This window comes from Hipposideros armiger, unplaced genomic scaffold (assembly GCF_001890085.2).
Source record: "Hipposideros armiger isolate ML-2016 unplaced genomic scaffold, ASM189008v1 scaffold_18, whole genome shotgun sequence".
Lineage (NCBI taxonomy): Eukaryota > Metazoa > Chordata > Mammalia > Chiroptera > Hipposideridae > Hipposideros > Hipposideros armiger.
In genome coordinates, this window is record NW_017731368.1 from 1,573,471 (window position 1) to 1,588,128 (window position 14,658).

A 14,658-nucleotide genomic window follows, 5' to 3' on the forward strand; every position below is an offset into this window, starting at 1 on the left:
CCTTCATGCTGGGGTCTCCGAGTGTCTAAACTGGTCCAGAACATTAAATGAGAATGGCTGATACAGCAGCCTGTCTGTGCTTGCAGCCCAAGAGGTCTCAGAGGCTGTAAGAGCAGTAAGGCACTGCCGGGCCCTATGCCTGGCTCCTGTGGTGCTTGTGCCCATGGTGCCTGGGTGCTGTGCAGGGGAGGTGCTGCCCTGGTAGCCCTGCCACTGAGTGAGAAGGGGTAAAGTCGGCAAGAGGCTAAGGGTCCAGGAGGGTTACCATGGTCACAGCAGATAGGTTCCAGGACCCCAAATCCATTCTTGCAGCAAACTGAGTTGTGACCTCCTTGCACTCAGTGTGGCTGCAGGGGAGCTGTCAATAGCCCCTATTAGTGGGCGGCAGATACTGGGAGAGGAGGCCAGAGGGCTGGCAGCTTTGCTTTCTCTGGGAAGCTACCACCTCTAGGCGTGTGGTGGGTGGCACACAGTCCTGCCTAAGAGACAGCTTCCCCACAGCTGGGACAGAGGGAGACTGCCCTGGCCACAGCCCCCAACTTGACCACCCCTCCCTATGGATGTGAGCAGAGGTTTTGAGGAAATGCTGCATGACACAGACTGGGGGGACATCCTGACCCTATAGTGTTTTTCATAGTTTTCTTAGCTCTTCTCTGGCCATCCTGTGCATGCCCTCTAACGTTCAGGTCAGTGGGGGACAGCAGTCATCCTATGTCACCAAAAGAGAAGCTGAGGCTTAGGAGGGGCTGAAACACCAGAACACTTTGGGGGCAGAGGCCAGATCCAAAAGGCTCCATTGGCCCCTCATCTGTTGGAGAAGTGAGGCCCCCAAAGAAGGGCCAGGGGCTGTAGGGACAACACAGGAATTTACACCAGGGGTCATACATCAGATGTTAGCAGCATTTTTACTTCCATATCTAAACACCCTGGGTCCTCACAACAGCCCTGTGAGGTAGGTAGGGCAGGATGGTTTCAGAGATCCCCATTTACAGATGAGGATGCTGAGGCACAGAGAGGTGAAATGACTGGCCCAAGGTCACACAGCCAGAAGTGTAAAGGGCCCAAAGCCAATATTACTCTGGCCCCCTGGAGGTTTCCGCATCCATTCTTCCATTCCCTCTGTGTCCCCTGCCCTCTCTGAACTCTCTGGTGCCCACAGGGGTCTTCAAGGCAAGCTGGCAGCTAGGGTTTTTCAGGAACAGTCATTGGGGTGGGCCTGGTCAACTCCAGGTAGACACTGACCCTGCAGGGCATGAGGCCAGCTCTCCCCTCCCCCCACTTCCCCATAGGACAGCGGGCCCAATAGGTTCCAGAGCAACAGTAGAGCTAGGCATGGTCCATGAACAAATGGGGGTAAAGGTGGTGTACACGTACGTATGTCCTACGCTAAAGATGGAACACCCCCCTCCCCCCCTCAAGTCCCCGAGGCAGTGTCTCAAGTTTCCATGCCTGTGCCTCCCTCATCCCACAGAGCCACAGTGAGCTTCCTTAGCAGCACAAGGAGTCACAGATATCTGCGTCTGGCATTGAGCTGCTCCAGTGGACAAGGTCCCATCAGGCATTCAGACCCCATCACGTAGACACAGAGCCTCCACAGCTTGGCTGGGACCCTGGGCCACACCCCCAATGACAAACAGCCGGGGCCCTGCCTGCAGACTAGAACAGGAGCAACGTGCTGTGGGCATGACAGGCAGTGCCTCCCAGCGCTTCCGTGCAAGGCTGAAGCCCTCCACAGAGCCCAGAGGGCATGGCTGGTTTCCTGCAGGAAGGAGACAGAGGTTGTGAAGGGTACAGGCTGCAGGGACTCCAGTTCTTTTGCTCTCTGAGTCCAGAGTATGACTCAGCAGGCATCACCCCAGGATGGGCTACCAGTGCCTTACTGCTCATTGCCCCCATTTACCATCCATCCATCCATCCATCCATCCATCCATCCATCCATCCATCCATTCCTATTTGTCCATTCACTCCATGGTCATTTGTTGTTTCTGTCTCCTAGGCCCCTGCTGGTACAGAGTCCTGAGTCAGGCACTGAGGATACCCTAAGGGCTGGGCCATGCAGATCACACCCTGCTTGCTTCACAGATTGGGAAAGGGAAGCTCATGAAGCCCTGAACCCTGGAAAGCCTAGAGAAGGGCAAGAAGTGGTGCTCAGACTGGAGGCCACTCCTTCTTGCTTGGGCTGCCCTCCCATCCCTAGCCCCAGAAACTCACCAAGGCCCCCGATGGCCACGATGTGGCCCCCGAGGGAGCCAACCACGAAGTCGGCCCTCTTATCCCTCATACGCAGGCCACGGGGCAGCTTGGTCCAGGACCCTGCAGGAGAGGACAGGTCAGATCTGGCCCCCCACACTGCGCCCCTCCATCCCATGGAGAGACAGCCCAGGCCAGTCACTGCTCACCATGCTCCAGGTCGAACATCTCCACAGTGTTGACAAAGTGTGGGCGGGAGTAGAAATTGTGGGGCCCAGGCTGCTGCAGGCCACCCAGACTAAAGACGCTGCCTTCGGCCATGGCGCAGCCAGCAAAGGCCCGGCGGCTAGGCAGGCTTGGGTGCCGGGTCCAGGTACGGGCCTCCAGATCAAAGGCCTCAAAAGCAGTCACTGGGAGCTTGCCCTGGCGGCCCCCTGCCAATGGAATTGGGGCACTTGGGAGGGAGCCCCAGAGGCCTGGCAGGCTCCTCCTCCACCAGGTTGATGAACCTTCTCCACTGCCCACCCCAGCCACCTATACCCAGCTATGTGCGCACCAGCGCATGGATGGCCCACCCCTCAGATCCTCAGGCACTGGGGTTTGGTTTTCCAGCTGCAGCAGGGCCACCGGAGGTCAGAGCCTAGAAGCAAGCCTGGCTCACCCCAACAAAGCTTCTCTCGTCCCTCCATCCTGGACTGGCCTGATCCCAGCTAACTACAGGGATAGGTGCTTCTGGACTTCAAGCCCCTTTCCCACATCCCCGAGGCCCTTACCGAGGACATAGATCTTGTTCCCATGCAGGAAAGTGGACGCCCCATAGCAGGGTGTCGGCATGGAGGGTAGCGAAAGCCAGCAGTCCCGGCGGGGCTCATATACCCGAACCTGGGCCTGGGGGGCCGTGTCTGGGCCCATCCCCCCAAGAGCATACACCATACCATCTGCATAGAAAAGAATAGTTCAGACTGTACCACGGCCTGGCCAGGGCACCCCACACTGACAGCTGCCCTGGTCAGGCCTTGGGATGGCTGGGGACCTGCCAGGAGTGAGGGCTAGGAGAGCTAGGATTCCTGCTTTGGCCAGGGCCCCTCCAAGTGAAGAGCAAGAGGCAGGTCTAATTATAATCTGTCTCCGTCTCCCTGGAGACGCTATGGCAACCAAGTCTGGCATCCAAGCAGAGCCAGACCTGGTCAGACCTGAGGCCACAAGGTGGGGGCTCCCCTGGGGGAAGGAGAGTGAAAAATGGTTTAAGGCAGTGGTGGAGGGCATATGGGGATCTGCCCAGCATGAAGTTCAGACTGGGGAGGGGCTCTGGGGATCAGCTAGCGGGGAGCTGGTAAAAGGGCTTGGGCCTACAGGATGGGGGTGCTGGCCACAAGCCTTCTGCCCAGGAGCTCTGCCAGCACCTCCGCACCCCGCCTTTTCACTACAGTAGGTTCTTGCCTTGTTACACCCTCAGGGTCAGCTGAGGGCATGTCTAGGGGCCTTGGGGAGATAGGCCAGTCAGCTGGGGGCTTCCATGGCAACTTTTCCCAAGCCAGGGTGGCCTTTGTCCATCTCAGGCTCTCTGGCGTGTGTGTGCATGTGTATGTGTGTATAGGGGGACAATCTAAGCATTTGCCTGGCTCTGAGCCAAGGTCCTGCTCCCTTCCCCTCCCCCAGACTATTTATAGCCATGGGAGTCATTGGACCACCCCTCCTTGCCTCTTAGAGAAGAGGAATAGACGGGGAAGAGAAGTGGCTGGGGCCTCCCATCACGCTGGGGGCCCACCTGAACTCTGCCTCTCATCTCACAGCTAGAAAAGGCAATTAAGGCAGCCGCTAGCTTAGCTCAGAGATAAGTAGGGGAGGGTGCAGGAGGCAAAGCCACGTCCAAGGCATCCAGACAAAATTTACAGCTCTTATCCAATCTCTGAGAGTAAGGGATAAAATCAGAAAAGAATGGAGGGTGTTGGGGCACCTGAGAGACTTTTCTTGGGATGCCACTCACCTCTCTCCACAGTTGCAATGCCCATGGCTGCCTGAGGGAGGGTGGCCCGACGCTCCCAGCGGCCCTCATCAAGCAGGAAGGCCTCCACAGCAGCCACCGGGCTCTGGCCTTCATCCACACCACCCACCACTAACACCTGCTTGTCCAGCACCACAGCAGCTGCGCCAGCCCGGGCGGTGGGCAGGGGCGCCAGTGCCAGCCATGTATGTGAGGCCATGTCCAGTGTCTCGGCAGTATCCAAGGGCATTCCAGCCCGGCCACAGCCCCCCAACACTAGCAGGTGCCCATCCTGGTATGCCACTGTGCCATAAACCCGGCAGGTGGGCATGGGTGGGAACACCTGCCATGCAAAGGCCCGGCTACCTCCTGTAGCCATGGTGTTCACCTCCAGTAGTCGTTCATGCTATCTGCTCAGGCTGCAGCCCTCATTGATGAAAGCCTCATCTTGACTCTACCAGGGCTACAAGGTGGCGTCTGAGCAGTCCAGGGACCTTGCTTTCACCTGGAGGAGAGAGGGGAAATAAGGGGTCGGGCCGCTGGCCAGCCCTCAGGGTACAGATGAGCAGCCTGTAGCTAAGGGCAGGGCTGGCCCAGAATCACCGGTAGGAAGGGCAGGAGGAGGACCCACCCTGGCTGGTTAGCAAACCAATGTGGAGGTCTTCCTAGAGTGGGAAGGAGGGCAGACTCCCAGATACCCAGGCAACTTGCCCCCTTACTATAGGGCATGTGGAATTCTCCTCCCACGCCCTTCCCTCACCGAAGAGCTCCCTGGTCGTATTTAGGTCTAGGTGGCAAATAAGGTAACTAGTAGAGGACCCTCCATCCTAGTCCCCTTCCGTTCCCCTCAACAATCCTCACCCTGGTGCTCTGCTAGAACGGAGTCCTACCGTACCTCCCCCCTTACTGGCTTTCTCTGTGCCCAGGGCAGCCAGCAGGGTCTCTCACCTGCTGCCAGGGATCAGACTCCAGGATAGCCTTACAATCCCTTTGTGAGCCATAGAGTTCATCCATTCTCAACACCAAAAGGCCAATATCAGGGCATTTGGGACCGGGCGAGGAAAGGCTGGAAGCCAGGGTTCCACCCCCCCCACCACCACCCCCAGGTCTACCCTCAGGGGTTTGCCCATGCCAGATCCCCAGAGGCCAGCCTCCTTGGTGTCTAGACTGGGGGAGGAGGAGGATTTGGGGGTCCCATAAGCCCAGGGTCTCGGAGTCCAGGGGGTTTCCAGCAGAAATGGGCAGCTGGACTTCTGGGTCCCCTCGCAGCAAATCCCCAAGTTCCTCAGCCTATCCTTTCCCGAGGGAGCCACACTCCTGGGACCCCTGGAGCGAGGGCCTCCTGGTGCCAAACTTCCAGCTCTCCGGAGGGCAGGGGGGCGGGTCTGGACGAGCGCGCTTAGGGTTCTACACCCCGCGCCCCAAACTTCCCCTGAGCGCAGCTCCCGCGGGACTCACCGGCTGGGGCTCCGGTGCCGCGGGGGCTCGGGGTCCGCCGTTCGGGCTCCGCTGGTGCGGACTCTGGCTGGGGCTGGGGCTGAGGCCGGGCTCCGGCGGGGCTCCGACTCGGCTCTTGCGATGGGCGGGGCTGCACGGGGTCCGCCCCTCGTCCCCCCTCCCGACTCGGGAAAACCTCACTCACACACACACACACACACACACACACACACACACACACACACGCGCCTTAACCCTGCACCTGCCGTGGCTGGAGCAGGGCGCGCCGACCCATGGTCACACACAAACGGGTGAATAGACAAACAGACATGTGGACACTGGGCCTTCCCAGAATTTAGGGTCCAAACTCGGGCGGGGGTTGAAATGAGGCAGCAGTGAGCAGCACAAACGCATAAGGTGGGGGGCGGTTCTGAGCGAGACCCAGTCCAGGAGCATCGGCGGGGGTTCGGGCCAGCAGAACCTGGGAGCTTAAGGGACCGGCGTCCGCCCACCAAGACTGAGCTCTGATGAGCCCAACCACAGGCTTCGCAGTGTGGCCGCGGGAGGCTACTTGGAGCATGTCCTACGCTTCTCCGGTGGGGGCGGCTTCTGGGTAGCTCTTCCCCAGACACAGAGCAGGGCACAGAATATAGGTCCTATGGTGTACAATGAAAGCTAGTAGAGGATGGAGGAACAGACAGCATCGGCCTCAGTACTTGACAGGCCCTTCCACAGGCCTGAGTGGGGGGCGTCCTGGGGGTAGGGTAGCTCTGAGCAGGGGATGAGCTTGAAGAGTCCAAGGTTAGGGGGCCTACCTACCAGGCAGGGCACTCTGGCCTCACATTCTGTAGGGCCTGAAGCCTGGGCTATTCTTGGGCTTAAGTCACTTTGTGACTGGACACTCAGGTCCTGGGCTTGCCTCTAGCCAACTCTGGGATCAGGCAAGAGCAAGCTGGTGGGACAGAGGACTACCCACCTCAGACCCAGACCCTGGCCCATCTTCTGAACATTCAGAGTACTGGCTAAGTCTGCGAGCTGGCGGCTCATTAATACAGGTCAGTGGTCACCTATGAGAAGCAGTCCTGTGGTTGTCTACTTACTACTATCTTGCCCCTCTTCCATGGACAATGTCTGTTTCGCTTCCCCTAGAAGAACATCTGGAGATAAAGATGCAAGTGCATATAGTTATTGTGGGAGGTGAAGCCAGGAAGCACCAGCAGAGGAGTGGCAAGGAGACAGGGGAAGCAGCCAACAAAGGGTGTGTCATCAAGCAAGTTACCACCATGGGCAACTGAGACCAAATCCTGCTGGGGACTCTGGAAGCTCGTGTAGAACATGGGCCTCACATTATTGTTCTCTCCCATAGCAAAGGTTGCTGAGGTCCCATTCTCAGATCTCCATTAGTCCTGGGTTGAGAGCTGCTTAGGGGCATTAGTTGCCTGGCCCACCTGACCTCTGGCCTGCCCAGAGTGTGGGCAGAGCCTTGACTGTGATGAGAAAGAGTCTTTAGCCCCTTTTAGGAGCTGGCAGTTGGAGTTGGAGTGCCTACATGGAAATGGTAATGCCAGGGCCAGTTACAGATCATGGCTAGAGGGCTTCCATCCTTCCACTTCACTCTGCCCCAGACTTACTCCTCACTTAGGGCACTGGTACCTTCCTCCGTGGGGCGTTCACACTGCCCTGCAGACCTCACATTTTCCACTATTCCCTTTCCAGGCCCCTCCCCCTTTCCTTTCCAGCAATTAAGCACTTAAAAGCATCTTATCCTTAGATACTTCCCAGGACCCCAAGTCCCTCCCGTCTCCTCTCCCCCTCCAGTCAAACTCTTGAAGCTATCTGCTTTCACAGTTTTCACTGCCTTGATATTTGCCACCTTATGTCTGCTGCCACTGCTCCCTCAAAATTGTTCTTGCCAAAATCACCATGGCACACCATACAGCTAAAACTAGGGGTTCCCTGTGGTCTTCGTTTCAACTGAAATGTTACTGGCATCTTCAAAGTTCCACCCCTTGTAACTTTGGCTTCCTCCTGCTGCTCTCCTGCTCCCTCAGTCTTTTATAGGCCCTGCTTCCTCTCCCTCCCCAGGATGTGGCTCCTCAAGATCTGGCCTTGGCTTTTCTCCTTGGCACATAGACACCCTCCTAGGGTGGTACCTCCCAGGCCACTGGCCTCACTCACATCTAGATCTCCACCAGATCTCTCTGCTCAGGTGGCTAGGGGTCTAGGGTCCATCACTCAGGGCTATAAAAGAGCAAGGGCTGGATCTTGGGATGACCCTGTGGTCTCTTCCAACCTCATCCTATCTGATCCCAGTTATGCCTATAGGGTCAGCATCCATCAAAGTCCAGGTCAAGTAGACTTCGCTCTGATGAATCTTTCCAGAGATTTCCATCTGGGCCATACCGGACACTAAGAGGCAGAAGGATCAGCCTCTCTTCAGGAAGCTAAGTAGCTCATGACCCTTACCTCTTAACCTCTATCACCACCCCTGGTTCTAACGTCTGGAAGGAACACAGCCCGGGGATGGGGCTTCCCTTCCTGGTCCTCCATTTTGCACTGACCTCTGGGCTGGACATCACCAAAGAGGGATCCCCTTTCTAGGACACACCTAGGTCCATGCCATCCTTGGAGGCTGGGCTCTGCCTCATCATGAAAGTGGCTCCTGTTTACACAGCCCTGACCCCATCTGCACACAGTAGGCCAACACTGCTGGCTTTGGAGAAGCTGTGGAAGACAACTGGGGCAGAAGGTGAGGCTGGATTGGTTCTGAGCGTGAACAGCTAATCCTCAACCACGGATGGAACAGAGACAGGGTTCGCCACAGTTGGAGAGTGGGAGTGCTAAGGTGGAACATCTTGATTGCACCCCCTAAGACTCTGGCCCTTGGGACCCCACCCTGCCCTTCTCTTTACCAGGACGAAAGGCTAGAAGCACTGAAGAGGGACAGGAGAGTTCGCATTTCCTGTTGAACACCTTGGCTACATTTCAAGGCACTGAGGACCCCACCATCAGTGCTGAGGCCCTGGGAAGCTCAGGGGAGGCCTAGGGTACAGTGGATGTTTCTATTTAAAGTTTTCCCAGACTCTTCCACATAGGCAGGGAAATGTCGAGAAGCCTGAGGACCCTGGAGTGAGATGGGAAAGGAGGAGGTCTATTAACCAGCCCCCAAGTGAAGTGTCCAGCAACCCTCCGACTGTCCATAGACTTCCACCTGCCCCCAGCTACTAAATTTGGCACCATTGTGTCAAGAGTCCCAGAGCTGTGGCAGTATTTCTGCCTCCTAGCTCAGGCTATGACCCAAGTGCAAATGCCCCCACCATCTCATCCAGGAAACTAGGGCTCCTTTGCTGCCTCCCAACCTGGATTTGGGAGGCCCTGACCAAGAGAGTCCTTTGGTCAGAGCAGTGGAGACCTTTCTGACCTCTCAGACTCCTAGGATTAGTATTGACCTGGTTCTTTTCACCTGGTGCTGCTTGGGCAGTGGACCCTGTAACCTATACCCTTCTGCTGGCCCCAGGGTATAGGTGGAAAGACTGAAGTCCCAGTCTCCTAGGCGAAAGGACAGGGATTCTGGGCAGAGTTAAGATTGGAGGCCGGGCTTCCTGTCATTGAAGGGGCTGAAGCTGGCCAGGGTCCTCCCACCACACCCATGCACATGTTCCTGGGCAAGTACACTCAGGCCCACACTGGCATGCCGGGACTCTCAGATTGGACATGCCCAGCTTTGGGCTTGCGCAGCACATGTGTGCACACCAGTCTTTCATGACACTTGCAGGGATGGGGGTGGGGTGGGGGGGCTCCATTCACAGGAGGACAGGAGGGCCTACTGCCCTTAGAGGAGGTACAGCTGCTGCAAAACAAAGAGGCACCCCTGTGACACTCCCAGGTAGGAGGCGCTCCTCTTTTACCCTCTGGTCAGGAGCCTGGAACAGAGGCAGACCTTGTCAGTGGATGCAGGAGGCCTAGAGGGTGGAGGGTGGCTTGGATCTTGCTGAGAGTCCCTCCCAGATGTTGCTGCAATACCAGATCATACCAGATCCCTCAGAGAGAGTGCCAGTCATGCCCCTAATCCAGTCCTGGCCAGGCTCCAATGCAGTCCTGCCTAGGGGTGCTTCTGAGTGCACCTCTACTCCTCAGACTCCAGCAGAGGCACGGAGGGGTTTAGAACGGTCGCCTCGGCTACCTCCTCCAGGAAGCCCTCCCTGGTATCCACCTGTCCCGCCCCCAGACTTTGGGGGGGGGGGGAGAAACAGGGTCTCAGGGGTCAAGGGTCACCAGGGCGGGCCAGATCCCGGAAGCGGAAGCGCAGCGCACTTCCGGTGCGCAGCGGGCGGCCATGTTGGAGCAGCGGAGGCGGCGCAGAGGCGCGTCCTGGGTCCCCGTGGCGGCGCCGGTAGGTTGGGGCCGTGGGCCTAGCCGCGCAGTGGAGGGGCTGTCCGCGAGACGGCACGGCAGATAGGCCGGGCGGCCGGCTCTTCGCCGGCCCAGCCGAGACCCCCACCCCACCCCCACCCCGTGCCCAGCGACCCCACCCTGGGGCTGCGCGACCCGTCGGGCTCGCCCCGTGTATCTTGCTGCCTCTGAGACCCCCGCTTCTACTGGCGGCTCGGACCCCAGGGACGCGGACTCCCAGCCTGAGGGCTCTGATCTACCCCCGTCCGGCGTCCGCTTGGATGGCGCCTCTCCCGACCCCCATCTTTCATCAACTTCCCTTGCGGCCCCCTGGGGCACGTATGAAGGGAATTCGGGGGCCGGGCTGCAGCCTGTTTCCGGAGCTTCTTGGAAAGTCCAGAAGACCCCTCCCAAGGGTCCAAACCGATCTGGGCGGAAGAGCACCCAGTTTACCCCTAATATCTTTGCCTGATATCTGAACCCCTCCCTGTTCTACAGTTCACAGCCCTGGGAACTACACCCCCTTGAAAAAATAAAATAAAGGAACTAAAGCCACATGCAAGGATTGTGCTTGGAGAATGGCCTCTGGAGAGGGGAAGTGCTCTAGACACCTGAGGATCCAAGAATGTTTCCAAACAAAGAGCCCCAGGGCACGTCCTCCAGGGGATTCTAAAAACTTTTTCTGCTCCATTAGGGTAGTAGTAAGAAGCTGCACAGACACGCTTCCAGGCCCCAGGGACCTGCCTGATTCCAGCTGATCTTTTAATACTCCCTTGCAGATGGGGAGCTGCCTCTTGGGGGCCCTCACTACTGGGTTGGGCGTTCAGTATTAGTCATGATTGACAGCCCACAGCTTCAGGGAAGCCTGGGCCAACTTGGGTGTTCCTAGACAGCTCCATCTGGGCTGTACCAAGGTCTGCAGCCCTCCAAGCCCTAGTTAAGACAGCTCACGTCTCTACTGTCCACCTTATTAACTGTCTTGCTTGGAGCCTTTGGCTCCCACCGTTAGACCTTGGACTCTTGGTCTGGCTGCCTTGCCCCCAAGCTGCCTAATTGCCTAGAGCAGTGTCATTAGTACTCACTCATCATCTTTAGTTTCTGTTGAAGGAGAATCTGTTTGATCTCCATGACTCTGGTGCTAGGAATTGGACCTCCAAGTTGCCTGTATGGGAACTCTGAAAGCAGAACTTTGGGTGGGCAGGGAGATTCACCCTTGGGCACCTGAAAAGTAGCAGCTGGAGAAACAAAGATGGGTATGGACATTGGGTGTAAGTCTGGACCTTTTGGCCATCACTCAAAGACCATTCAAGGCTCGTGTTGCCCTGCTTTCACCTGTTTTTCTAGCTAGATTCTCCCAGCCCTGACCACAGACTCCAGTTACACCAAGGGTGCCTTATTCTTTCTCACTTGGGAGTCATTGCTTAGGCTGTTCCCCTTTTCCATTTCCATCTGGCCCTTTCCCATCCCCAGCTAGGTCCCAGCTAGGCGTTGCCACTCTCAGGAATCCTCTCCTGATTCATTGGCAAGCTGAGCTGGGTCCATTGTGTACTCCCAGGAACCTTGATGATGTCTGTCTTGCTTTCTGTACAGGGCGCCTTGAGGACAGAGACATTCACCTGTGTTCCCAGGGTTTATTCTAATACTAGACTTCTGCCCTCAGAAAATATATAATTGAATTAAAATGGGCTGGCCAAGCCCAAATCTTTCCAAGGACTCAACAGCAGTTTGGGTGGCTCTGATAAGCTTATGGGATGTATCCTGAAGGTCCTGCCTCTGACCCACATGGGTCCTGTCTCCCCAACCCCCACCCCACCACCATGGTAGATCAGGAGAATAGTGCTTTACTTCAAGGAGTGGCTTGCTCTGGCCAGGCCGCTCTGCGTCAATGGATGTTATCATGGAGAGTGCAAGCCCTGATTGACCTACTCCCTATCTTGATGCCATTCTTACTGACTCTTTTTCCTCTTGCCTTGGAGGTGCCGAGTGCTGGTTTGCAGATACCCAGGCAGATCTGCAGTGCCTAATGCCATGAGCGTGGTGGTGCACCATGTGGAGGAGAAAGCTGTACACTCTTGGTCACGGATCTCCACGGCAGGGAAGAAGGCCCTGGAGGAGGCGCTGCTTGTCTTTAACCCCATGAGCCAGGATCTCAGTGCCACAGAGGCCCAGCTTGTGGCCTTCCTGCAGGGCCTACGGGATGATGGCTTCCAGCCTACCATCCTGCGCAGTGGTGATGTCTACGGCTATAGTTCATGCACAGCCAACCCCCCAAGCCAGACGAAGCTGCAAGCCCGTGCCCCTACCCCAGCTACCACATCACCTCCAGCCAGTGCTCCCCGAACTGCCGTGCGGCTGCCTGCAGGTCGGGCCACGCTGCTCCCCATGGCACTGTCTGGTCGGCTGGCAAAAACGTCCACACCAGCCCTCGCCAAGCATACCACAACCAACCTGCTACTGAGCTCCTTGAAGCAGTCAAGTGCCAGCCGTGCCCGGGGTGCGGCAGTGGGCTTCCCCGCCCACCTGTATCCAGGTGTCTACCCTGCCATGAGGCTCTCTGTTGTCCTTGAGGCCCTGGTTCCACTCAAGACTCCCATGCCCTGCCTAGATGCCAAGCACAAGACACAGTCACTGCAGCTCTCACTTGCGGGCTCACCCCTAAAGTTGCGGAAAGGTCCAAGGAAGGGGCCAAGGAGTCATCAGCCCAAAGCTCCCAGAAAAACCACAAGCAAGGGCCCCAAGTGTCTGATTCGCAGAGGCCCCAGGGCTGGACGCCGACGAAGTACTGGGCCTCAGAGCAAGACCTACAAAGCCAGTAGGTCCGTCAGTAGTCCGCAAGTAAAAGGTATCCCTGCCCTGGGCACCAAAGCAGCCCAGGCCAAGGTGGCTCAAGCACAGGCCAAAGCTGCCAAGGCCCGGGAAAAAGCCAAGGCAGCACGGATCAAGGCCAAGGCAGCACGGGCCAGAGCCAAGGCCAAGGCAGCGCGGGCCAGGGCCAAGGCCAAGGCAGTGCGGGCCAGGGCCAAGGCCAAGGCAGCGCGGGCCAGGGCCAAGGCCAAGGCAGTGCGGGCCAGGGCCAAGGCCAAGGCAGTGCGGGCCAAGGCCAAGGAGGCTCGGACCCAGCACAGGGGCCGGGGCAGGCCAAAAGGATCTGTTCAGGGCAGGACTGCAAGGACGGGCCAGAAAAGCTCCCCTGGAAATGTGGGACAGAAGAGGAAAAGGACTGATGAGGCAAAGGATCTTCCTCCCCAGAAGAGAACACGGCTTGGGTCCCGAGCCCGTAAGGCATGGCTAGGGCCTGGAACAGCAAAACTGCTGAATTTCCAGGCCATCAAGGTGGACAAATGGTCCTCGGACGATGAGGTGCGGCAGCGAGCTCAACGGATCCTCCGTGTGAACCTCTCCCCTGTAATACAGCTCCAGCCGTTGCTGCCATACTCAGTGATTACTTCACATAGTAATGTTTGGGGAAACTGAGCCCAACTGTCTTTGTTGTCAATGGCACAGTGTGCAATGCCCATGGACTTCACAACCCTGAGGACTCTGGGTGCCTCTCCACGGCCCTGGCAGCCACCAGCCTCCTTTCAAAGACGGGAGGACGTGGGGTGAGGTGGGCGGGTGGGAGGGGTGTTCTCATGGCGCAATGCACTGTGACTTGTTACTCTTCAAGTTGTATGTTCACTGTTCCATCTATCACGTTTTATACCTTTCCACCTTCCAGTCTCCCTGCCCATCTTCCATGGTCTTTTGTGTGTGTGTGTGGCTGCAGTAAGCCAGCTTGAGCATATAAGAACAGTGGCCCCAGGAAGAGGGCTGCCAGAGGGTCCTGGTAGCCGGGGGCAGGTCATCAATGTGAGTGATAGGATGGTGTGGGAAGGGGCAGTTTCCAGACTCCTCTGGAATTGCTGGCCTCTGGATGTATGAGAGGCAGCCCCTGAGTGTAGGGACAGAGCCACTCAGAGGTGGGACGCCTCCCCTTGCCCTGGTTTGTTATCCAGATAGGCCCCATGTAGGAGGACAATAGGTGGCTGTGTGGGGAACCTTGCACCCTTAAGGTTTTTAGGCCAGGGAAGGGCGATCTGTACTGCTCCCCAGAGGCTGTGCAGACAGCCTGGCCTTGTCTTCCAGGCTGCTCTCACAAACCTTGAGGGTTTGCCTGGGCTTTTCAGGACCAGAGCCAGGCCTCAAGTGGCTGGCTTACCTCTGCCCCCCCCCCTCCCCTCTGCTCCTTCCAGGAGAGTGACCAGCCTCAGCTTTCCCGATTTGCAGCAAGGGGTTTAAGTTCCAGTCAGAGGCCAAAGCTCTGGGTTGTAGGGCCACGCACGGAGTCTTCCCTGACCATGGAGTTTTCTCCTCGGATGGGTGGGGCACGGTGGTATCTGAGCCAGGTGAGCTTCCAGACTGTCTCGATCAGCAGCAGTGCTTTCTGCCTGGGTTCCTTGAGCTCTCTGTGTTCCCAGGTCCAGCCTTCTCATGCCTCCCAACGGGCCTGTATGTTTCAAGCATTTATCAGCTCTTCCTTCTTTACAGAGGGGGCTGGGCTTTAAGCCCTGAACAAAACTAGCTCCCCGCCCATCTGCCAGTCCATTGCTGGCTGCCCAGCCTGAAAAGCAGTGGCTGGGGCTGGCAGGGATGGGACACATTCCCCAGAGGCTCCT

The 14,658-nt window shown here is 57.5% G+C and overlaps 2 protein-coding genes across 2 annotated transcripts; one reads left to right on the forward strand and one right to left on the reverse strand.

The window, feature by feature from the left end:
* Positions 1–886: 886 nt before the first annotated feature.
* Positions 887–5,746, reverse strand: KLHDC8B (kelch domain containing 8B). Its single transcript, XM_019630719.1, has 6 exons — positions 5,633–5,746; positions 4,178–4,679; positions 2,964–3,128; positions 2,400–2,624; positions 2,212–2,313; positions 887–1,759 (listed from the first exon to the last, which is right to left on the reverse strand). The coding sequence occupies exons 2-6, from the start codon at positions 4,551–4,553 to the stop codon at positions 1,563–1,565; spliced, it is 1,065 nt and encodes a 354-aa protein (XP_019486264.1). The 5' UTR covers positions 4,554–4,679; positions 5,633–5,746; the 3' UTR covers positions 887–1,562.
* Positions 5,747–9,926: 4,180 nt separating this feature from the next.
* Positions 9,927–14,379, forward strand: CCDC71 (coiled-coil domain containing 71). The gene is made up of 3 exons (XM_019631997.1): positions 9,927–10,004; positions 11,980–13,605; positions 14,236–14,379. Exon 2 carries the CDS (start codon positions 12,032–12,034, stop codon positions 13,475–13,477), a length of 1,446 nt encoding a protein of 481 aa, XP_019487542.1. The 5' UTR covers positions 9,927–10,004; positions 11,980–12,031; the 3' UTR covers positions 13,478–13,605; positions 14,236–14,379.
* The last annotated feature ends 279 nt before the right edge of the window (positions 14,380–14,658 follow it).